The sequence below is a fragment of the Lycorma delicatula genome, chromosome 3, assembly GCF_047948215.1.
Source record: "Lycorma delicatula isolate Av1 chromosome 3, ASM4794821v1, whole genome shotgun sequence".
NCBI lineage: Eukaryota > Metazoa > Arthropoda > Insecta > Hemiptera > Fulgoridae > Lycorma > Lycorma delicatula.
The window spans coordinates 133,603,248-133,622,344 of record NC_134457.1 but is presented as its reverse complement, the minus strand read 5'-3'; the positions used below and the strand labels follow the sequence as shown (position 1 = coordinate 133,622,344).

General features: G+C 30.3%; 2 protein-coding genes across 2 annotated transcripts; one reads left to right on the top strand and one right to left on the bottom strand.

The window, feature by feature from the left end:
* Positions 1-262: 262 nt before the first annotated feature.
* On the bottom strand, positions 263-2,275 carry LOC142321211 (uncharacterized). Its single transcript, XM_075359208.1, is given in 3 exon segments — positions 263-1,777; positions 1,780-1,949; positions 2,158-2,275. Coding segments are annotated over 3 exon segments (633 nt in total). The 3' UTR covers positions 263-1,432.
* Positions 2,276-4,477: 2,202 nt separating this feature from the next.
* LOC142321210 (uncharacterized) lies at positions 4,478-17,147 on the top strand. The gene is made up of 3 exons (XM_075359207.1): positions 4,478-4,604; positions 9,194-9,310; positions 16,335-17,147. Exons 1-3 carry the CDS (start codon positions 4,478-4,480, stop codon positions 16,514-16,516), a joined length of 426 nt encoding a protein of 141 aa, XP_075215322.1. The 3' UTR covers positions 16,517-17,147.
* Positions 17,148-19,097: the final 1,950 nt, after the last annotated feature.

Below are 19,097 nucleotides of genomic sequence, written 5' to 3'. Positions count from 1 at the left end.
ATTATTTCATGGTGTTTATATAGAATTAGAAGTCCCATCAAGTAAGACATTTGAGCAGGTACCTCAAGTCACAAAAATATAATGAAATTAATTTCTGGGCCCTAAAAGTAGATTGTTTAATTAAAATACAGAGAGATCCAAAAGTCGCACAGATCAAAGTAACAAAAAGAATAAGACATTAGGTAATAATATTTATAAAGATTTATTTATTTTCACAACATATGCTACAAATGGCTGTCTTGTTCAGTACTGTATGTACAAACTCTTTTTACCATGTTTGAGGCCACTTTGTGGAGAACATGTATACTGATGTTAATTTCCGTTGTCATGTTCATCTTAGTTCCTCCAGTGTGTGTGGCCTGTTTTTATGGACCGTTCCTTTAAGATAACCCCACTGGAAGAAATCTAGGGATGTCAAATCGGGTTAACATGGGGACCACAACCTTTAGACGATACGCTCAGCAAAAAACTTGCACAAGAGATGCATGGTTTCATTAGATGTGTGACATATGGCACTGTCCTGCTGGAACCAACAATCATGTTCATCATCTTCAAGAAGTGTAATAAACTGTATAATGATGTCTTGGTGCACAACACTGTTCACTATAACTCCAAAGAAAATGGGACCCACTATTCGATAAAGAGGTTTTCATGAAACACGTGTGGATTTTCAGTTGACCAAATTCTAGTGTTTTGACTGTTTACATATCCACTAAGGTGAAATCACACCTCATCAGTGAAGAAAACACGGTCAACCTCTGCAGTTCCACGGTTGTCAACAAATGACTGAAACCATGTACAGCACACTATGCACTTTTCTCTATGAGGCTCCTTCAATTCCTAAACATTGCAAACTAGATACGCACGAAAGTGTAACTACTTCATTGCTCTCTGAGCACTTCCATATGAAATCTGAGAGTGTGCTGGTAGTCTCCTCTAGCTTTTTGAAGGTGAATACTGTATCATTCTTAACCTCAGCCAGTTAAGCATCAGTCAGAATGGTCGGTCTCCTGGTTTTCTTCTAGTCTGCAACTGAATATGCTTATTGATATGCTATCAATCTTAGGATTTAACAGCATGAAGTTCGTTTCACATCCATGGACTCAGTCTGAAAGTGTTCACAAATTTTTTTCATCTGAGCTGCTGGTACCATACACATCATGGTAAATGCTTGCTCTATTAAATTTCAAAGACAGTGGTTCTTGAGAAACTTCCATGTCTATAGGAACTTCTGGTTCTTTATTTTGGATAGTCCTTGCAAAAGCCTCCAATGTTACTGTCTTCAAAAATCTCACATGCTGATATAATATCAGTACGTCCAATGCTTTCTGCCACTTTATTTTAGTTACATTCATGATTCCATGTATGGCATCCAATTTTTCAGGTAATGAGTTCTTCACAGCCTTGTTTTTGTCTTTGGTAACTTCTTGAACTAAAACCATTGACTTATCAAATAATTGATAAAATATGGAGCTGTTTGGACATCTTTTCCTTTTAAAACGTAATCATCAGCTCTCTTCTTTAGTAAGCCACCTACACCATCCATTGGTCCTTTACTGTGTCCAGGCTTGCTGTAAGTCCAAGATACAGATGTAATTTGTGGAAAATGGTCCATCAGAGTGTTTATCCATAAGTAAATGTCTGTACAGTTTAGATACTGCGGGGTAGGACCATCTGAAAACACATGATGAGTTTGGACACCTTCTCTTGTACTTAAAAGTTTCTGTAGAATTGGCTTTAAGTGACCCCAAACAGCATGAGCCTGATGGTCAAGATTATTACTCACAGTTGCAAACGGCCAGTCTGTATCAAATCATTATTTTTCAAGTAAAAGATGCCTGTGTGGAAGGTAAGTTGGCCTTTAGATGCTCCAAAGTGTATAGACTGTATTTCTTTTGCATATTTAGTCATACAATTTTCAGCAAAACAAAATGTATTTGTACCTAAATCTGTGTCTCAACTAAAGGATCTTGAACTTCTCGCTCTGCCTTAAAGTTTTCATTCATGCCATAAACATGTTTTTTTATATCAAAAATATCTTCAGCTATGGATTTTTTCAGATCCTTCACTGAGCTTGTAACAGTAACATTTTTTAGTAAATCTTCACAACTTTCTTCTCCCCTTTTATTCTGTCTTTTTTTGTCACTTGCCACTGACAGTAATCTACTGCATCTTCATTGCTGCCAGGGTCCAATTCAATTTTTCCACAAGTCAAACATGTACCAAACATACAATCATACGAGGTACCATCACAGTTGTATGCTTGAATCATCATTGTTGATGTAGAATTGTATTCCAAATCACCCAATCTCTGTTCAGTTTGTTTAGTTTGAACTAAAAATTTTCATGTTTTACGCACAAGCGCCACAATCTTTTATTTGAGAGACACAACCCAATATGCCTTTTCTCTTAGAAGAGTAGCATAGGACAATTCAATTGCTGTTGTAGTGACAAATTTATCATGTAAATTCTTTACACTATCTAAAAGCAAACGCTTTTGTTTTCCTCCTTTGATACAGTCTTTTTTACCAGGACACATTCTTCTAACATCATCTTTTTCAAAAAAACCTGAATTTTTTCATGAACACTTTTACTGATCAGGAATGTTTGAGGCTTTCTGTCATAAACTAAAATATTTCGGTTGTCCTTGTTCTGCAGCAAAAGATTTTGGGCTACTTTATTAAAGCAATATTTTTTTAATTCAACTGCCACTCACGCACTTCTGAAATACCTCCCTTTCTTTAGAATTTTTCGGTAACTTTTCAGAGTTCTCTTTTAGCTGAGATACTAAAACCTCGGCAAACAATAATTTCCTTTTTACTTCAGAAATGAGAGAACAGTCATTAACTCGTTGATGTTTCTATTAGACAAATCAATCTTTTTCTTTGCTTCTCTCTCTCTGCGTGCTGTTTTATTTCTCACAATTTTTTTGCAGACTATGTTTCATTGTATATTGCTGATTTGAGTTTTTTCTTTTTATAGTTCTGTAGATCTATTTATTTTTACAGTTTTTCTTTTTAAACTTTGTGATGCGTAAGAACCAGGATTATTTTCGCTTTCATTGTTAGTTTCTGGAGGGCTATTATTTAATATATTTGCCAGCAATCTTTTTTCTTTCTATATTTCTGTGAATTTTTCTTCCATACTTTTCTCTCTTGACTTTTCTTTCAGTTATTTCACTTATAGATTTAGTCTTTCAACTTTTTTTCTTTGATAGTATTCTCTGTCTTTTTTTCTTTCCATTTCCCTTTGCTTGAGTATCATTTTACCTAGAAATTTGCATTTCCTCACATTAGCCTTTTCATGTTGTCTGAAGTAAGCTGAACTGTTATTGTTTATCTGCTTTTTGGTCTTTTTTTATTTTTATCTTTCTCCATCATGTCACTGAAACAAACAAAATTTACATAAAATAACAAAATCAAATACTTTTCACACTTGTAAAGATCAAACATCATTCTGAGGATGAATTAATCATTCCAGGAACGTGCATCATTGTCTAAGTACATTCCAGAAATGACCTTTTCCCGAAATGAAAGAACCTTTCCCGAAATGATGATTTGACATAATGATCATCTTTATATTGAAATAACGCCATCTTGAATGGTTTCAAGGTTATCAATTAAGATACAAAATATTTTAAAGAATATCACAAAACACGTAATGTTATTGGCAAAATAAATGAAAAATGGCGTTCTTGTAATGATAAACAATTGAAGTATGCTACACAAATGATGAATTGAAAAGAACTTGAAAAAAAATATTATTGAATACAGAAATCACTAAAATATTGACTTCTTTGTTGACAAAACTTCACATGACTGCTCACTAGCACCAACTAGCATAACTAGTTACAACATTTGGCCAAACTATGGGCATATTCACAAAATGACTTTTCAAATGTCAGAAACGTTTGAAAATGCAATAAATCTACAATTTTAATAATTTGAGCATTGTTATCCTTAAATAATAAAAATATGTCATATTAATGTCTACAGAGCACTGCAAAAAAATTGCATGTTCCATTTTATATCGTTTTAAACTTAAATCATAAAAAATTGTTTGTGGACGCGTTCCTAAAATGACTTTTTAAGTATACTTAAATGTATACTTTTAATGTATACTTTAAATGTACTTTTTAAGTATACTTAAATACACTATAAATGACTATAAATTATTATAATGACTTAAAGTGCTTAAATTATTTAGTGTGCTAATAGTTACAAACAAAATGTATGATTTGAAGAACACTTTGTAAAATTTAAATGTAATTTCATCATTAAATTTTTATCCCAAAATTAATTCTTCACCTCTCTGTTTTTGATCCATTAACATAACTTCTTTTGGGTAAAGTTTGGTTGACTTATGAGATTATATTGTGGTTAATTTTTACATTGCTGTTTGTACCAAATTGAAAAAGTGTTCTTTATGTTATTGTTGGATTATAAACTAATAATTTTTTTTTATGTTATTGTTCATTATGTTAGTAGGTAGTAAACAGCAACAAACTGCAGTAAATCAGTTAAAAAAGAAGCAGGGAGAATCTAGTGAATTTAGTGATAGTAATTGCAATAGCAATGACATTGATGATAATGCCACAGTAACAAGTGAGTTTTTTTTTTATTATACAAGGGTTATTTTTTTTCAAGGTCCGATCGGTCACGAAATTAAAACCACACTGAAAATAAAAAATTTGTTATTTGTAACAAGTACTTACATAGTTACGCTATTTCTCTACATAGTCGCCACTCCAATTTAGACATTTGTCGCAGCGTGGTACCAACTTTCCAATACCCTCATCATAGAACGGAGCCGCCTGTGTTTTCATCCATGTTTCTACGCTGGTCTGCAGCTCGATGTCTGTGCCAAAATGTTGTCCTCCTAGCCAGCGTTTCATATGAGCAAAGAGGTGAAAATCGGATGGAGCCAAATCTGGGCTGTATGGTGGGTGATGAAATACTTCCCAACGAAAACGTTGCAGGAGCTTCTTTGTTACAGCTCCGGTGTATGGCCGAGCCTTGTCATGGAGAAAGACAATGCCTGATGACAACATTCCTCTGCCTGATGACAACATTCCTCTCCGCTTATTCTGAGTTGGCCTTCGTAGACGTTGAAGAGTGACGTAGTATGAGGCTGCAGTGATGGTCGTGCTACGTTCCATGAATTCCACCAAGAGAACTCCATTCCGGTCCCAGAACACAGTAGCCATGCACTTTCTGTTGGAGAAGGTTTGCTTGAACTTCTTTGGTTTACTGGGAGAATGAAAATGCATCCACTGTTTGGATTGTTCTTTCGTTTCTTCAGTTTCGAAATGGACCCATATCTCGTCCCCTGTGACAATTTTGTTCAAAAAATCTTCTCCTTCATTGCAGTAGCGCTGGAGAAACGTTAGGGAGGCATCCATTCTCATTGTTTTGTGATCGTCAACAGCATCTTGGGAACCCATCTCGCACACAGTTTGCGGTACTGAAGTCTCTCACTCACAATGGTGTAGAGAGCTGACCTTGAAATTTCAGGAAACGAATCACTCAATACAGAAATTGTGAACCGACGATTTTCTCGAATTGCCTCATCCACTCGCTCAATAAGATCATTGGTTGAAGCTCGCTTCCTTCCCTGACCACCTGCATCATGAACATCTGTACATCCTGCACCATTGCCGCACTTTGCTGTCACTCATTGAAGTTTCACCGTACACATTACTTATTCGTCGATGAATTTCAGCTGCATTACAACCCTCAGCCTGAAGAAATCAAATTACCACGCACCTTCACTCTTGGCAGGAGATGCTATTGTTGTAGACATGTTTGCGTGCTAGCTGCATGTTTAAACGAAGTGATGCGGCGTGATTGAAGGTCATACTAAAGACACTGAGCAACACATATGCGCAAAGGTTCATCTGATTTTTGCGCGGGTTTTTATTTCACGATCGATCGGACCTTGAAAAAAGAATAACCCTCGTATATTATTTTTTCAAATCATTCAAAAATGTATTATTATGAAATGATTTAATATATTTACATTATATCGGTTAACATTTATCACTTAAAATACAACAAACAGTAATATAAGGAAGTATAGACAACAACTCTATTTCTAGAATAAATTGAATTTTCAAAATATTATACTTATTTCTAACATTCAAAAAGTGCAATTGGATAGTTTCTCCTTACTGAGCTTGGCATTTATGTAAGAATCAGTGTATACACCTCAGTTAGTTTTGTTGTCTAGTTCATTGATGTTTTTAACTTAGCTATTGTTATTGATTTTAACTAAATATCATGGATTAAAAAAATCTGAATCTTCGTTAAGTTTCAGATTCAATTACCTACAGTACTTTTGTGACATGATCTAATCCATAAATTTCAAAAGTACTACAAGAAATATTAATCTTTTTAATTGAAAGATAAGTTTATAATTATACATATTAGTCAACCAAATGAATTGAAAATATTGCTTTAAAAATCTGATATCAGGTACGAGGAATTTATTTAAAAAAACTGTTAGGTTAGTTTTTATATTATAATATATGTAAGATCTAAAGGTGGGTCCTCCTACAATCTGCTCCTAATTGCCTCTTCTACTCCACTCCTATATAACCCAGCATGCGGAACATGTGTTACTGGTTGCAACAAAAGTTAGTTCTCAAAGTGATACAGACTTGGATTTATTATTATTTTTATTTTTTTATAATATTTTATTCTACCATATTCATTTATTTTTGCTATTATTTATTTATTTAAATTTGTAATTTAATTATTAAGTATTTATTTCATCTGTTATTTATTCTACTGTATTTATTTTTTATGAAATCATTTCATGTTTTATGTTTATAAAATATTGTATGAATTAATGTTTTAATTGATTAAATTAATATCTCTATAGTATTCATAATTTTTTTTAGAATAAATTTAATAATGTTTATAGTTATATTACTTTTATTTACATTTCTTTAACACTTTATTTTTTATATATTTTTTTGTACAATTTAATCTTGTAGTTTTGTAAGCCTATATAACTCAAAAGAATATTAGTTATTGATGCGTACATGCTATTTAGAAATAATTTTTGTAAATAATTACGCCAAGTCAAAGAAAATCATAATATTATAGCCTGTAATAAATAAACAACTCATTTCATATGTTTTGTATTATGTCATTACTTCTGTTTATTTATAGCAAATCCTTAGTTTAACATACAAAAAAAACCATATGCTTTCATGAAATAACTAAATTACCAGAACATATTTTGTTACTACAATAGTAACATCATAATTAGATAATTAGATAGGTGCAAGTCATTGCAAATTAATTGATGACTTTTGAAATACACTACTTCAGCTGTTGGTGTGAGAAGTCGTTTTTCTTTTCCATAATCCAATCCATCATTTGAAATTTCTTCTTTTTCTTCCATTCACCAAACCTGTCACATCCACTTATAAATTTTTTTTTCTCATACAATGTCCTATCCAGTTCTGTTTCCTATATTCAATCACATTTAGCATTTTCCTGTTCTCTCCTATTCTCTTTAACTTACTCATGTTACATGATCTTCTCATCTAACATTTATTATTCTGCACCACACACATCTCAAATGTCTCAATTCAGACAAATGCTTTTTCTTATCATCCAAATTTCAGCTCCATAGAGCATTGCAGTAAAAATCTCCAAGAAATTTAAATTTTGAAACTTAGAGCCATTTAAATTGATATACAAAAGTAATTTCTGGGCCTATATGCAATTCATCAGACATCTGTGCATTACCAAAGTTTTCCACCTGTATAGAAACTTTAGCTAGACATTTTTTTTTATAAAAAATAAATTGCCTTTTTTCCAAGAATACTATATACCAGATAAATATATTGTGTTACTCCATTGAAAAGCTTTACATAGATGAAATCTTGATTGTCAAACTGCAAGTAGATAATGGTACTGCATAAACCATTCATTCTAAATACTCTTTGCAAGAGGTTTTGAATTTCTGTTTATATTTAGGAATCTGTTTCAGTTTTTTATTATTTTTTTATATTTTATCACGTAAGCTTTTCTTTTAGAAAGCAGCAAAAACAGTTTGATTATATGTTAGTCAATATAGTTTGATTATATATTAATTGCTCATAGATAACTGGAAATCTGAAAGCTGCTATATATACCTAAAATGGCTTTTGTTATTTAATGGACTTTTAACTGAAATCTCTGAAGTATATCTTTAAGGCTAACACTTTGCCTAGAAACAATAATAAACTTAGCAATACTTTAAGAGCAGATTATATGCCTGTGTCATTTTAATAAAATTGTCAATAAACTTATTTGATGTTTCTTTTATCTTTTATAAGTGTTTTTTTTTAATACAAACATGATTTATTTTTATTATTTTAAATTATTATGTTACAGTTATAGAAATGAGTAACAAACTGAATTTCTATAAATTAAAAATATTATTGTATGGATAAATATGGAGGTAGACTGTCATGTAGTATTGTGTTAAAATGAAAAAAAAAAACATGTGATTTATCTTATTTATAGTTTGGATTTTGTTTCCCTTAAATTAATAAAATCTAAAGTGATAGACTATGGTAAAATGATTAACAACGTAGAAAATTACAGCTTCTAAAAATTAGACAGATCCAACACTTTACTTAATCCTATTAAATGACTTCCAATTTAACAAAATAGATTTATGTTTAGAACAGAAAAATAATTTTAAATTAAAATTAAGTTAGAAATTGAAATAACTGTGCATGAATGTTTAGTTTAATTAACTAGAAAAAAAATCAAATAGTAAGGGTTTCAGATGTTATAAAAAGTTTGAAGTCCTGCATTGAAGAATTAATAAGCATATTGTACAACTATATTTAAAACTTTTATCAAAGGTGCAGAGAGTGCTTTAATTTTAATTCTCTTCCTGTATCTAATTAATAAACCACACCCAAACAAACATTTTGGGAGGATGGAAAAAAGGCAGGTTTTCAGAACCTGTTTTTTTGGTTCTTTTAAATTAGCTACTTGTTACTTAGTTATTTTCAGAAGAAAAAATTGTTGAAAATTAATGTTTTCTAAAGTCCTTACTAGTTGACAAACTATATTATTACCTTCATTGTTGATTGGGTAGTAACATACTTTCCCATCTTATTTAATAAAAATAACATGTTTATTACAACATATATATTTATTTTTTGATCATTTATTTTTTATAGCAGATAATCTGAATTTTAATAATATAAATGTGAACATTAATGACAACTTAACTCAGCTAGTAAATGCTGTAAGTAATTTTGATAACACATTGATGCAATTTGCAAATCATTTTAATGGTAAGTGAAAGAGGTAAAAATATGCTATGTTTGCTTAATGAATTTGGATATAGTGTTGGATTAACCCTTTATTTTTCATAAAGACTGTGCTATAAATAATTTAAAACAGCTAATTTTTTTATTCAATTATATATTAACAATAATCTAGTTGAATCTTCTCTAATTCAATCTTTTTATGCTTTTTTAATGACATTTCCATGTATCTTAATGCAGTTTTATTTTAAATCTCTTTTTTAAACGCTTTAAATATTAAGTGAATACCCAATCTGTTTTCTTCCAGTGCTAAACTCATTTACCATAATGAAAATTTTGATTAAAATTCTGAAAAATATTTCCACTGAACCTTTTTTATTCAAATTTTATTCCCTTAGATATTTGACCTGAGAATTATTTATAATCAACTTTAGAAAAAGATGAGGTTTTCAATTCGATCCTTACGATCCTTATTGTTTTTTTTTTGTTTTTTTTTATTACCAACATTCAGTGTTCATGTATAATTTTGTAATGGTTGAACCATTTTGTTTTTGTTTGAAAAGCAATTTTTCCTGTTGGTCCAATGTAAAGTACATCAAAGTCATCTAAGAACGTTTTTAGAAATTAGCAAAAATCAAAAAAAATTATTTGTTGCAAGGTTCTGATCCTGAAGTTTGAAAGGTATGCTGTGTGTTTCTGGGTGGGTTAATAAATAAAAACTTTTGCTTTAATTAAAAAAAAAAACACACACATCAACTAGGCAGAGCTCATAGTTTATGCATTTCTGCCAGTGATCTATCACCATTTAATTTGTTTAGTACTCCACCCACCGGGTTGGTCTAGTGGTGAACGCGTCTTCCCAAATCAGCTGATTTGGAAGGCGAGAGTTCCAGCGTTCAAGTCCTAGTAAAGCCAGTTATTTTTACACGGATTTGAATACTAGATCGTGGATACCGGTGTTCTTTGGTGGTTAGGTTTCAATTAACCACACATCTCAGGAATGGTCGAATTGAGAATGTACAAGACTACACTTCATTTACACTCATACATATCATCCTCATTCATCCTCTTAAGTATTATCTAAACGGTAGTTACCGGAAGCTAAACAGGAAAGGAAAGAAAGAAGTACTTTAGGCTCCAAAGAAAATCCTTCTAAGATTTTCACTTCATTTGAAGCAACATACACTTGACTTTCACAAAAATCTTTTTGCCATCAATTATAGCTGTATTAGGTATAGTGCCTTGTAATTTGTGTACCACTACTACAGCCTATAATTAGCGGAGCCGTTTGACATTCAACATTCCCATATCTTTCAGCGGGTTTTACTTTTTTTTTGGATAATTATATCACCATGTAAACTTTAAAGTTAGTGTGTGGGAATATGAAGTGGAAATTTTGTAGCATATAAAAAACACCATGCCTGACCAGGATTTGAACCCGGTACCTCCAGATGAAAGGCTGAGATGTTACATTTTCCATCAAGGAGATCAAATTGGAAAGTCACAATGACAAGCAATATTGAAATCGCCATCTGCATTTTTTGCATGATAACCAATGGTGTCATCATCAAATTGAATTAAAATAGCATCTTTCTACTCACCATCTTCTGACTGGTCTCTTCTAACAGCTGGCCATTTGAATTTCTTGACTATACACATACCTTCATTTACAAGACTGTTACTGTCAGATATGTTATGGTAGAACATTACTCGCAACTCTGTAGCTAGTTTTATTGAGTATGAAGGACATCACAATTATTGTTGACATAGTTTGGAATTACATTTGATGTTTTTTCTGTATGTAGCAGCTTCCTGGGATTCATCAATTGTATGTAGCTGCTGTCATTTTTAAGAGAAAAAAAAACTTTTTTTTTTCATATATTGTACTGAAAAGGAAAAGATGATCATTTTTCCTAGAAGTTTGCATTCTGGTCATTTCTTTAGGTTAGCGCCAAATTATAAATGAATTACAATTACAATTAGATTACAAAATTACAAGTGTACATAATTTGTTTGGATTTGGCATCAACTTCAAAAAATAAATTTCAAAGATTGGATTGCGAGCGTAGTGAAAAATTATTTTTTCCTTCTATTGAAATCATTTTTTTTTTAAATAGTTATTTGCTAAACTTATCAATATCCATAGCATGTAAATTAATAAAATAAATGGAAAACTTTATAATTTGTATTTAACCCTATCACAGTCTTTCACAAAAACTAATATGTGGGTGAATAAAATTTAAATGGTAATTTGCTAGCTTTGAGCCGGCTTTGTTAGCTCCTTCACTCTTTTCTGTCGTCAGTACAGCCATGAGTGAGCAAGAGGTTTCGTTGTATGTTTTATAAGGTATAATCTTAAAGTTTTTAACCAATGAAAACATTAAACTTGCGGAAATTTTAATTTGTTTAAAGGTACCTTGTTTAGTGGGTATCGGCTATAGGAGTGCTCAATCCATTATCATTGATCATCTTGGCTTTAGAAAAATTAGTGCTCAATGGGTTCCAAAGTTGTTGACCAAAAATCAAAAATAGGTCAGATTGGAGAGATCTGTGAGAGACTTCTGAATCGATTTTGGCAAGAAGGGGTTGATTTTGAGGCATATCATCACATGTGATGAAACATGGGTCCATCATTACACTCCAGAGTCAAAAATGGCGAGTAAGGAGGAGCAAAGGAAGGATGAGAGTTGCCCATTGAAGGCCAGAACCCATCTATCAGCTGAAAAAATTCTTGCAAAAATCTTTCTTGACTCTAAGGGAGTTTTACTCATTGATTTTCTCTACAATCAACGAACTGTGAATGCAGCTTACTATTGTCAGCTGCTACAGTCAACAAAAGCTGAAACAAGATGGGGTATGACCATCAGAGATGTCATCCTTCTCCATGACAACACTAGGCTGCATACTGCAATTTTCACATGGGATAAATTTGAAAAAATGCACTGGGAAACCCTTGACCACCCTCTCTACACTTCAGATTTGCCTCCCTGTGACTATTTTTTGTTTGTACCCTTGAAAGAATCACTTGGAAGGGAACAATTCGAAAACAATGAAGATGACGAGGAGCACATGCGCAATTGGTTGACGACTCGTCCTCAAACCTTTTGTAAACAGGGAATATTCAAGCTTCCAAATCATTGGCAAAAGTGTGTAGTTTGTTCAGAAGAATATATAGAGAAATGATGAAGGTATGAATGTGTATATTATTTATCAATAATTTTATAAAAAGAAAAATTGCCATTTATATTTGATTCACCCTCATAGTAATGAGAAAACTTGGAAAATTTAAAACATTTTTTTGTTTTAAGATAGATAGTGAAGATTTTTCAGTTTTTTATACTGCTACTAATAAATGTTAAAATAAAACTTACCAGCTGAAGTTTTACCAAAATTCATGTAGAATATGATAGTTATCATATCCCAGCAGAGCCTATCCTTTATTTGTCTAAATTTTTTTTTTTACTGAATCTCCCTTACTTCACAAAAGCAAGTCAACAATCCATATATTTTCTTACCAAATTGTTAATAAATTACCATGACAAAACACAATCATCCAATCATTTGTATAAAATTTTACTCTAGTTTTATTTTTACTTCTTTACACTTGGGAGATCTCAAAACATCAAGATGTGTAAAACAATCTAAATTACAACCCACTATAATACTTACCTTATTATAAGTATTCTAACTATAATCTGTTATCTGTAATTGCCAAAATAATAAAACTGAAAGTGGGATATTATCTGTGGAGGATAATTTTATAACAAAATATTAGGTTTATATGTTTTTTTAAATTTTCATCCTGATAAAATTCTATTTCTAAACATTTAAATTTTATTTTATCCATTGCATGGGACAATAGCATGCGCGACATAGCAAAACAACAATTTTTTTTTATAATACAGGAATAGTTATTGGTTTTCCTCACTGCTTCATAAGTTTACATTTTGGTTCATTGCATGTTAAAATGCTGCTTTTATTTAATCTTTTGGTTACATTGCTTACTAATATATTTATATTATAAATATGTATAGCTGAAAAATATGTATCAGTAGTAATTACTGATTTGTGTAGTAGGTTTACGATGCTCAGTTTTTCTCAGCATTTCATTCTTTTATATATATATTATATATATAATATAATAATATAAATGAATGAACATCAAGGATTATAAGTCAGCATTTTTCCTTGAATCTGCCAAAGTAAAAGAATATTACTTGTATAAAACCTGACCGAGCTAAGCAAACACTTAGCTGCATAGTCAGTACACTTCTTTGTTGAAATAAACATGATTTTAATGATATCTTGTTGACTTGTTGACCACAAGCTGATTTATTGAAACTTGCCGGTAATGGGTATGTCAATCTTCACCATTTACACAGCTGTCAATGTGTAGGTTCTGAGATTCAATCCCAAGCAGTATTTCAGAAAATGAGCAGTATACATTGACGGATTACAGTATTTTACACAGATTCATAGAAACTTAAAAAGTTTTCTATTTTTATCCACAGTCACTATACTGAAAAAGAAAATTACTGAATTAGCATATTCTAGCTGCTTTAATAATTCCTGGTTATATTATATTAATGAAAAAAGTTCATATTGACATAGATTTGAAGAAATTCTTTGTATTTTTAGTTACAGCTAGTAAAAAATTAGCTCTGATTTCTAGTCCATCAATAAAATGAAACTATAATGAAATTGTTGTCACACAGCAACCTTTTTTTAAAGATTGCATTTAATATTGAAATATGTGTAATATCTGGGAGTAAGTGAAATTTATTTGTAAATTAATACTTATTTCATGGAAGAAACTAAGTTTATGCCTATATTTCAACAAAGCTTACTAGTATTTCTTCGTGGATAGTTTGTGTTTTTGTCATAAATTACTAAAGTAAATCTTAAAAGACTAATTTATTATTATAGATACTTCAGTTGATCTCCCATCTAACCACCAATTATAAAAATTCAACTATAAATTAATTTTATGTTACTCCTAAATTATTGAAGTGGTACATATAGTTAACAAAAAATAATTTTTTAGTCATTGCTAGAGATTTTTTTCCGTAAAAACTTCTTAACCCCAATTCTGTAATTTAAAAATATGTTTATGCTACAATTTTATGTTACTTCTAAATCATCAAATTGTAAAACAGTTGTCATAAATAAACATTATAGAATGTAATGTTTTCTTTCACTTTTATTTGTTCATTGTGAGCTTAAAAAACTTGTAATAATACAGTCTTTGCTAAAAAAAAATAGTAACTTATTCTTTAAAAATAACAATACCCATCTTTACCTAACTAGTCAACAGAACTGTTTTCATATAATTCAACACATCATTTCAACTTATAATTAATAGCCATGTTTTACTTCTGTGGCATTGATAAGTTTTTGAACATATTAAAAATTCTCACCAATTTATTTAGAATACAATTAAAAGATTTTCTTTTACAGAAACAATATTACTGAGTCAGTGAATCTCATAGAAAATTCTTTTAAAAAAATCATGATTTTTCTGCATCCCGTTCAACAATTTTTTAATTGTGAATTGTTTTATAATAATTTTTTATATCCTATATATTTAAATTATTTACATTTTAAATCATTTTTATGGACTTTAATCCTTTGTATATTTTATTGTATAATTTATCTTATTATAGCATTATCTATTTAAGTACCAATCAGAATAGAAAATTATTTTATAGGGAAGCGTACTTTTTACCAGTTGCAGTGTTATATTTTTTGTTGCCTAATTTTTTCTACATGAATTTCTTTTTTTATTAGATTTTATTTTACAGATATTATGAGGCTTGTTTTTAAAGTAATATCTGTTTTGAATCTGCCACCTACATACATGATGTAAACAGACTGCACTTACATAGTTATTTCAATCAACTGTCAGATTTTAGCAACATTAGTTTTGTAATTTTATTGTTTATGTTCATCCATTTGTAATGAGTGCTACAATCTGTGATCCTGCAAAGTGTGAAGTATATGAAATAAACCAATCTTTGGCAATTTTTTGCAAAAAACAATTCTGTGGCTGAAATTCACAAGCAAATTTGTGATGTTTACATGCTGAATATTGTAAATAGTGCTAAAATAAGACAGTCATGCCATTCATTTTAAGGGTCAGTGAACAACCTTCTTGTTGAAGAATGTAGCGGCCAGCTATATTGCAGAACATTAAAAAATCTTAGAAGAGCTAAAAGGATTTTGTTTTTGCATGATAATTCCTGATTGCACACAACATATCAGACAGTGAGACAGTCAGAAAAATTTAGTTGAAAAATCTTGAATCATTCTTCCTATAGCCCTGGTTTAGCTCCCAGTAATTTGTTTTCTTTTTCTTCATCGTAAACAGTGGCTTATATCATAAAGGTTTGACAAATGAAAAAAATGATGTTACTGTGTGGTTTAAGTCAACTGATGGCAGAATTTTTTGAAGAAGAAATAAAGAAGCCAGTGAAATGCTATGAAAAATCTGTTAAAACTGAAGGCAGCTGTATAGAAAAGTAGTAAATAAATGTAGTTTTGCATCAGTAATAAAGTTTGTTCATATTTTTCAGTTTTGTTTTAATTTTACAATGGAGTTAACTTTAAATATATGCCTGATGTATTTTTATTTTAACTTTTTTGTGTTAGACTTTTATTTATAGTTTCCATGTAATTTTTTTTCAGTTAAAAATTTATTGAATCACTAATGAATACCTGTAATGCTACCTGGGTAGCATTTTATTACACCAGCTATCTGAGAATTAAAATACTTACACAACACCACACATAATTTACCTTTCTCCAAATAAACATTAACGTTAGAAATACTTTTTATTATATTAGAACAATGAAAATAATTTTCTATTTTATATTATTTTTTGTAATCTACTTGACAAGATCATTTTAAAATTTGACTTAACCTGAAAATTCTTTGCCTTTATTGGGAATTCAACCCAAACCAAAGCCTCTGGACCAAACCCAAATCCAATCTCAGGTGTTTATAAAAAAAAAAATAATGTTGATTGTTTAAATGTTTTCTTCTTTTTTTCAGGTGATGGTGCAATACCATCTACATCAATGAATCCGCAATCATTTCTTAAACAACATTCAAAAGAACAAGAAGCTTTTAAGCGGTTTTCAGAATGTATAAATACCGATGTCGATGATCATTTAGATCTTACTCTGGAACAAGAAGAACAATTTTTAATGCAGTATCTCTCTTTGCTATCATAATTAATTAAAAAAATAAATAAAAGAAGAGAAAAGGCATTTTTAAATACTATAACATGTTCATGTACTATAAAATGTTCAGTTTTAATGATTTTTGTCTTTTTTTTTTAACTTTTTATATTTCTGTATTTATATTTTCTCTCCATATGTGTATAGCGAAGCAGTATGATGTATGGTTATTAAAGAAACCAAACTGGTTCTATAACTAAAATTTATAGAAAAAAGATATTGTTAAAATTTTATCTTCTATTCGTACACCAGTACTGCTGTTGTAACTCTCAAAATAGTACTCTAAATAATCTTCTAAAAACCTTTTCAACAAGGCTCATGCGAAAAGTTTAGTTTAAGTATATAATTATGCGTGTAAGTTTACAGATTTAATAACACAAAAATACTTATTAAAATCATTGTGTACAAGTTTAGTACATAAAGTCTGTATTCATAACGTTCAAGCTACGGAGAACAACTACACGCCTGCACTGCTGGGAAGTGACTGCTGTTTCCCGTAAATCGTTGCACTTCCCTCCACTCATTCACAAGAATCTCCAACATAGTAGATACTTCCTTAACTGATTTAGGAATGACTTAACGATCAATCACACCAAATATTGGGGAAATTTTAATGTGAAATTCATACATAACACTGATTAACATAATTTTTGTTTCCTAACATGCGATACATGATTTTAATCTGTTTTTTGATGCTGAAAACGAATATGAACTCAGAATCTTTCTATCATCCACCATTTTTGAAAAAATTTTAAATTTTTATTAATGGATTTTTTTTTCATTTTTCAATGAATAGTTAGCATTTTAGGCTACTAGACATTCTTGAAAAAATAAATTATAAAAAACATAGCTGGAACATGTTTGAAAGTTATAGCTATTTTGTTAGGCATGTATGTACTAAGTACACATGTTTCCTTTGCGAATGGGACATCCGAGGTAGGGATAAACATTATGTAACCAAAGAGTGGAAGAAATGAGACAACTTAACTTCAAATGGGAAAAATATTATTCATGAGCCCTTAGTTGAATCCAAAAAAATATTTTTACCCCGTCTCCATATCAAGCTAGGACTAATGAAAAATTTTAATAGCAGTGAAGAAGGATAGTCCTGGATTTTTGTACATCAGGCAGAAATTTCCAAATGTAAGTGAAGGAAAAATTAAAGAAGGAATATTTGTTGGTTCTCAAATAAGAGAGTTGGTCAAAGATGATGTGTTAGTGTTAAATAATGTAGAAATTGCAGCTTTGGCTTCATTTAAAGACGTTTGCAAAACTTTTCTTGGCAAACAAAAATCCGACAAGTACCACCATATTGTTAATCAACTTCTTACTTCATACAGAGCTATGGGATGTAATATATCTTTGAAAATGCATTTCCTCCACTCGCATCTGGATTTTTTCCCAGACAACTTCAGAGACGTAAGTGATGAACACTGTGAACATTTCCACCAAGACATTTCGGTCTTGGAAAGCCATTCCATTCCATTTGGTGATGGAAAGCCGTTATAAAGGGAAATAGAATACTAACATGCAGGCCAGTTACTGTTGGACATTAATTCGGGATGTGCCTGAGGCTATTTATAAAAGAAAAGCGTCAGCAAAATCATTCTAACACAAGTATGGCATTGCAAAATTATAAATTTTACGATTTTAACTATATTTTCCCTTAATTTTTTTTGAAGCGTAATTTATTTAAAACTAAGGGTAATAGAAAAATTGTATTTACAGATCTGTATTGTACGCAATAAAGCAGTTCAAGATATGGTATCACACTTAGAGAAACATTAAAACAAATTTTGTCTATCAGTGTAATTATTTGAAACAAAGAAAACTCATCATATTATTATTATTATTAGTAGTAGTAGTAGTAGTAGTAGTATCTCAGTAGTAGTGGTAGTAATAGTAATAGTTTAACCTGTTTAAAATTATAATAAAATATTTCACCTGATTTATAACAAATTATATAATTGTTAGATTTTGCATGTACATATGTATTTAGTCCAAACGTAAATTTAAAAAAAAATACTCTTACAATCTAAGGATCCTGAATTATGATAGAAAATATATGTACTTCATTTTTATTCATCGAAGAAAAAATAAATAAGGTAACTAGGATTTTAAGTTTGTTCATTTTTGTGCTGTTAGTTAATTCTGTATCTTCAATAAAAATTAAGGAAACCTTTTCAATTGACTTCTCTTTATTTATCATATCGGTTTTCTGAGATATTTTTTTTTCAATCACAATCTACAAAGTTTAAATACTTACCATCATGACACAAAAAATAAACAGCATTTAAAGGGTAAAACATTGATGTTAACCATTTGGTCTCTGTATGAAAATAAAAAAAAAATTACAACGTAGAAATTTTATTTGTAGTAATGTTTCTTACTTATATGAATCTGATTAATATTTAAAATCTCATCAAACATTAAAAATAGCTGAATCGCAGTTTACTGCTGCTGCCAGTCAGATAAAAATTTATTCATTATAAAACTAATTTTTGTTTGTTTAAGGGTTAAATCTTGTCGACCAAAATAAGTTGATGATACATTTAAAAAAAAAAACACATTTTAT

Excerpts from the sequence above, each read along its gene's own strand:
- LOC142321210 (XM_075359207.1), top strand. The coding sequence starts at position 4,478 with ATGTTAGTAGGTAGTAAACAGCAACAAACTGCAGTAAATCAGTTAAAA. Across the intron at positions 4,605-9,193 it reads TGATAATGCCACAGTAACAA|CAGATAATCTGAATTTTAAT; the intron begins GTGAGTTTTTTT and ends TATTTTTTATAG. Across the intron at positions 9,311-16,334 it reads ATTTGCAAATCATTTTAATG|GTGATGGTGCAATACCATCT; the intron begins GTAAGTGAAAGA and ends TCTTTTTTTCAG.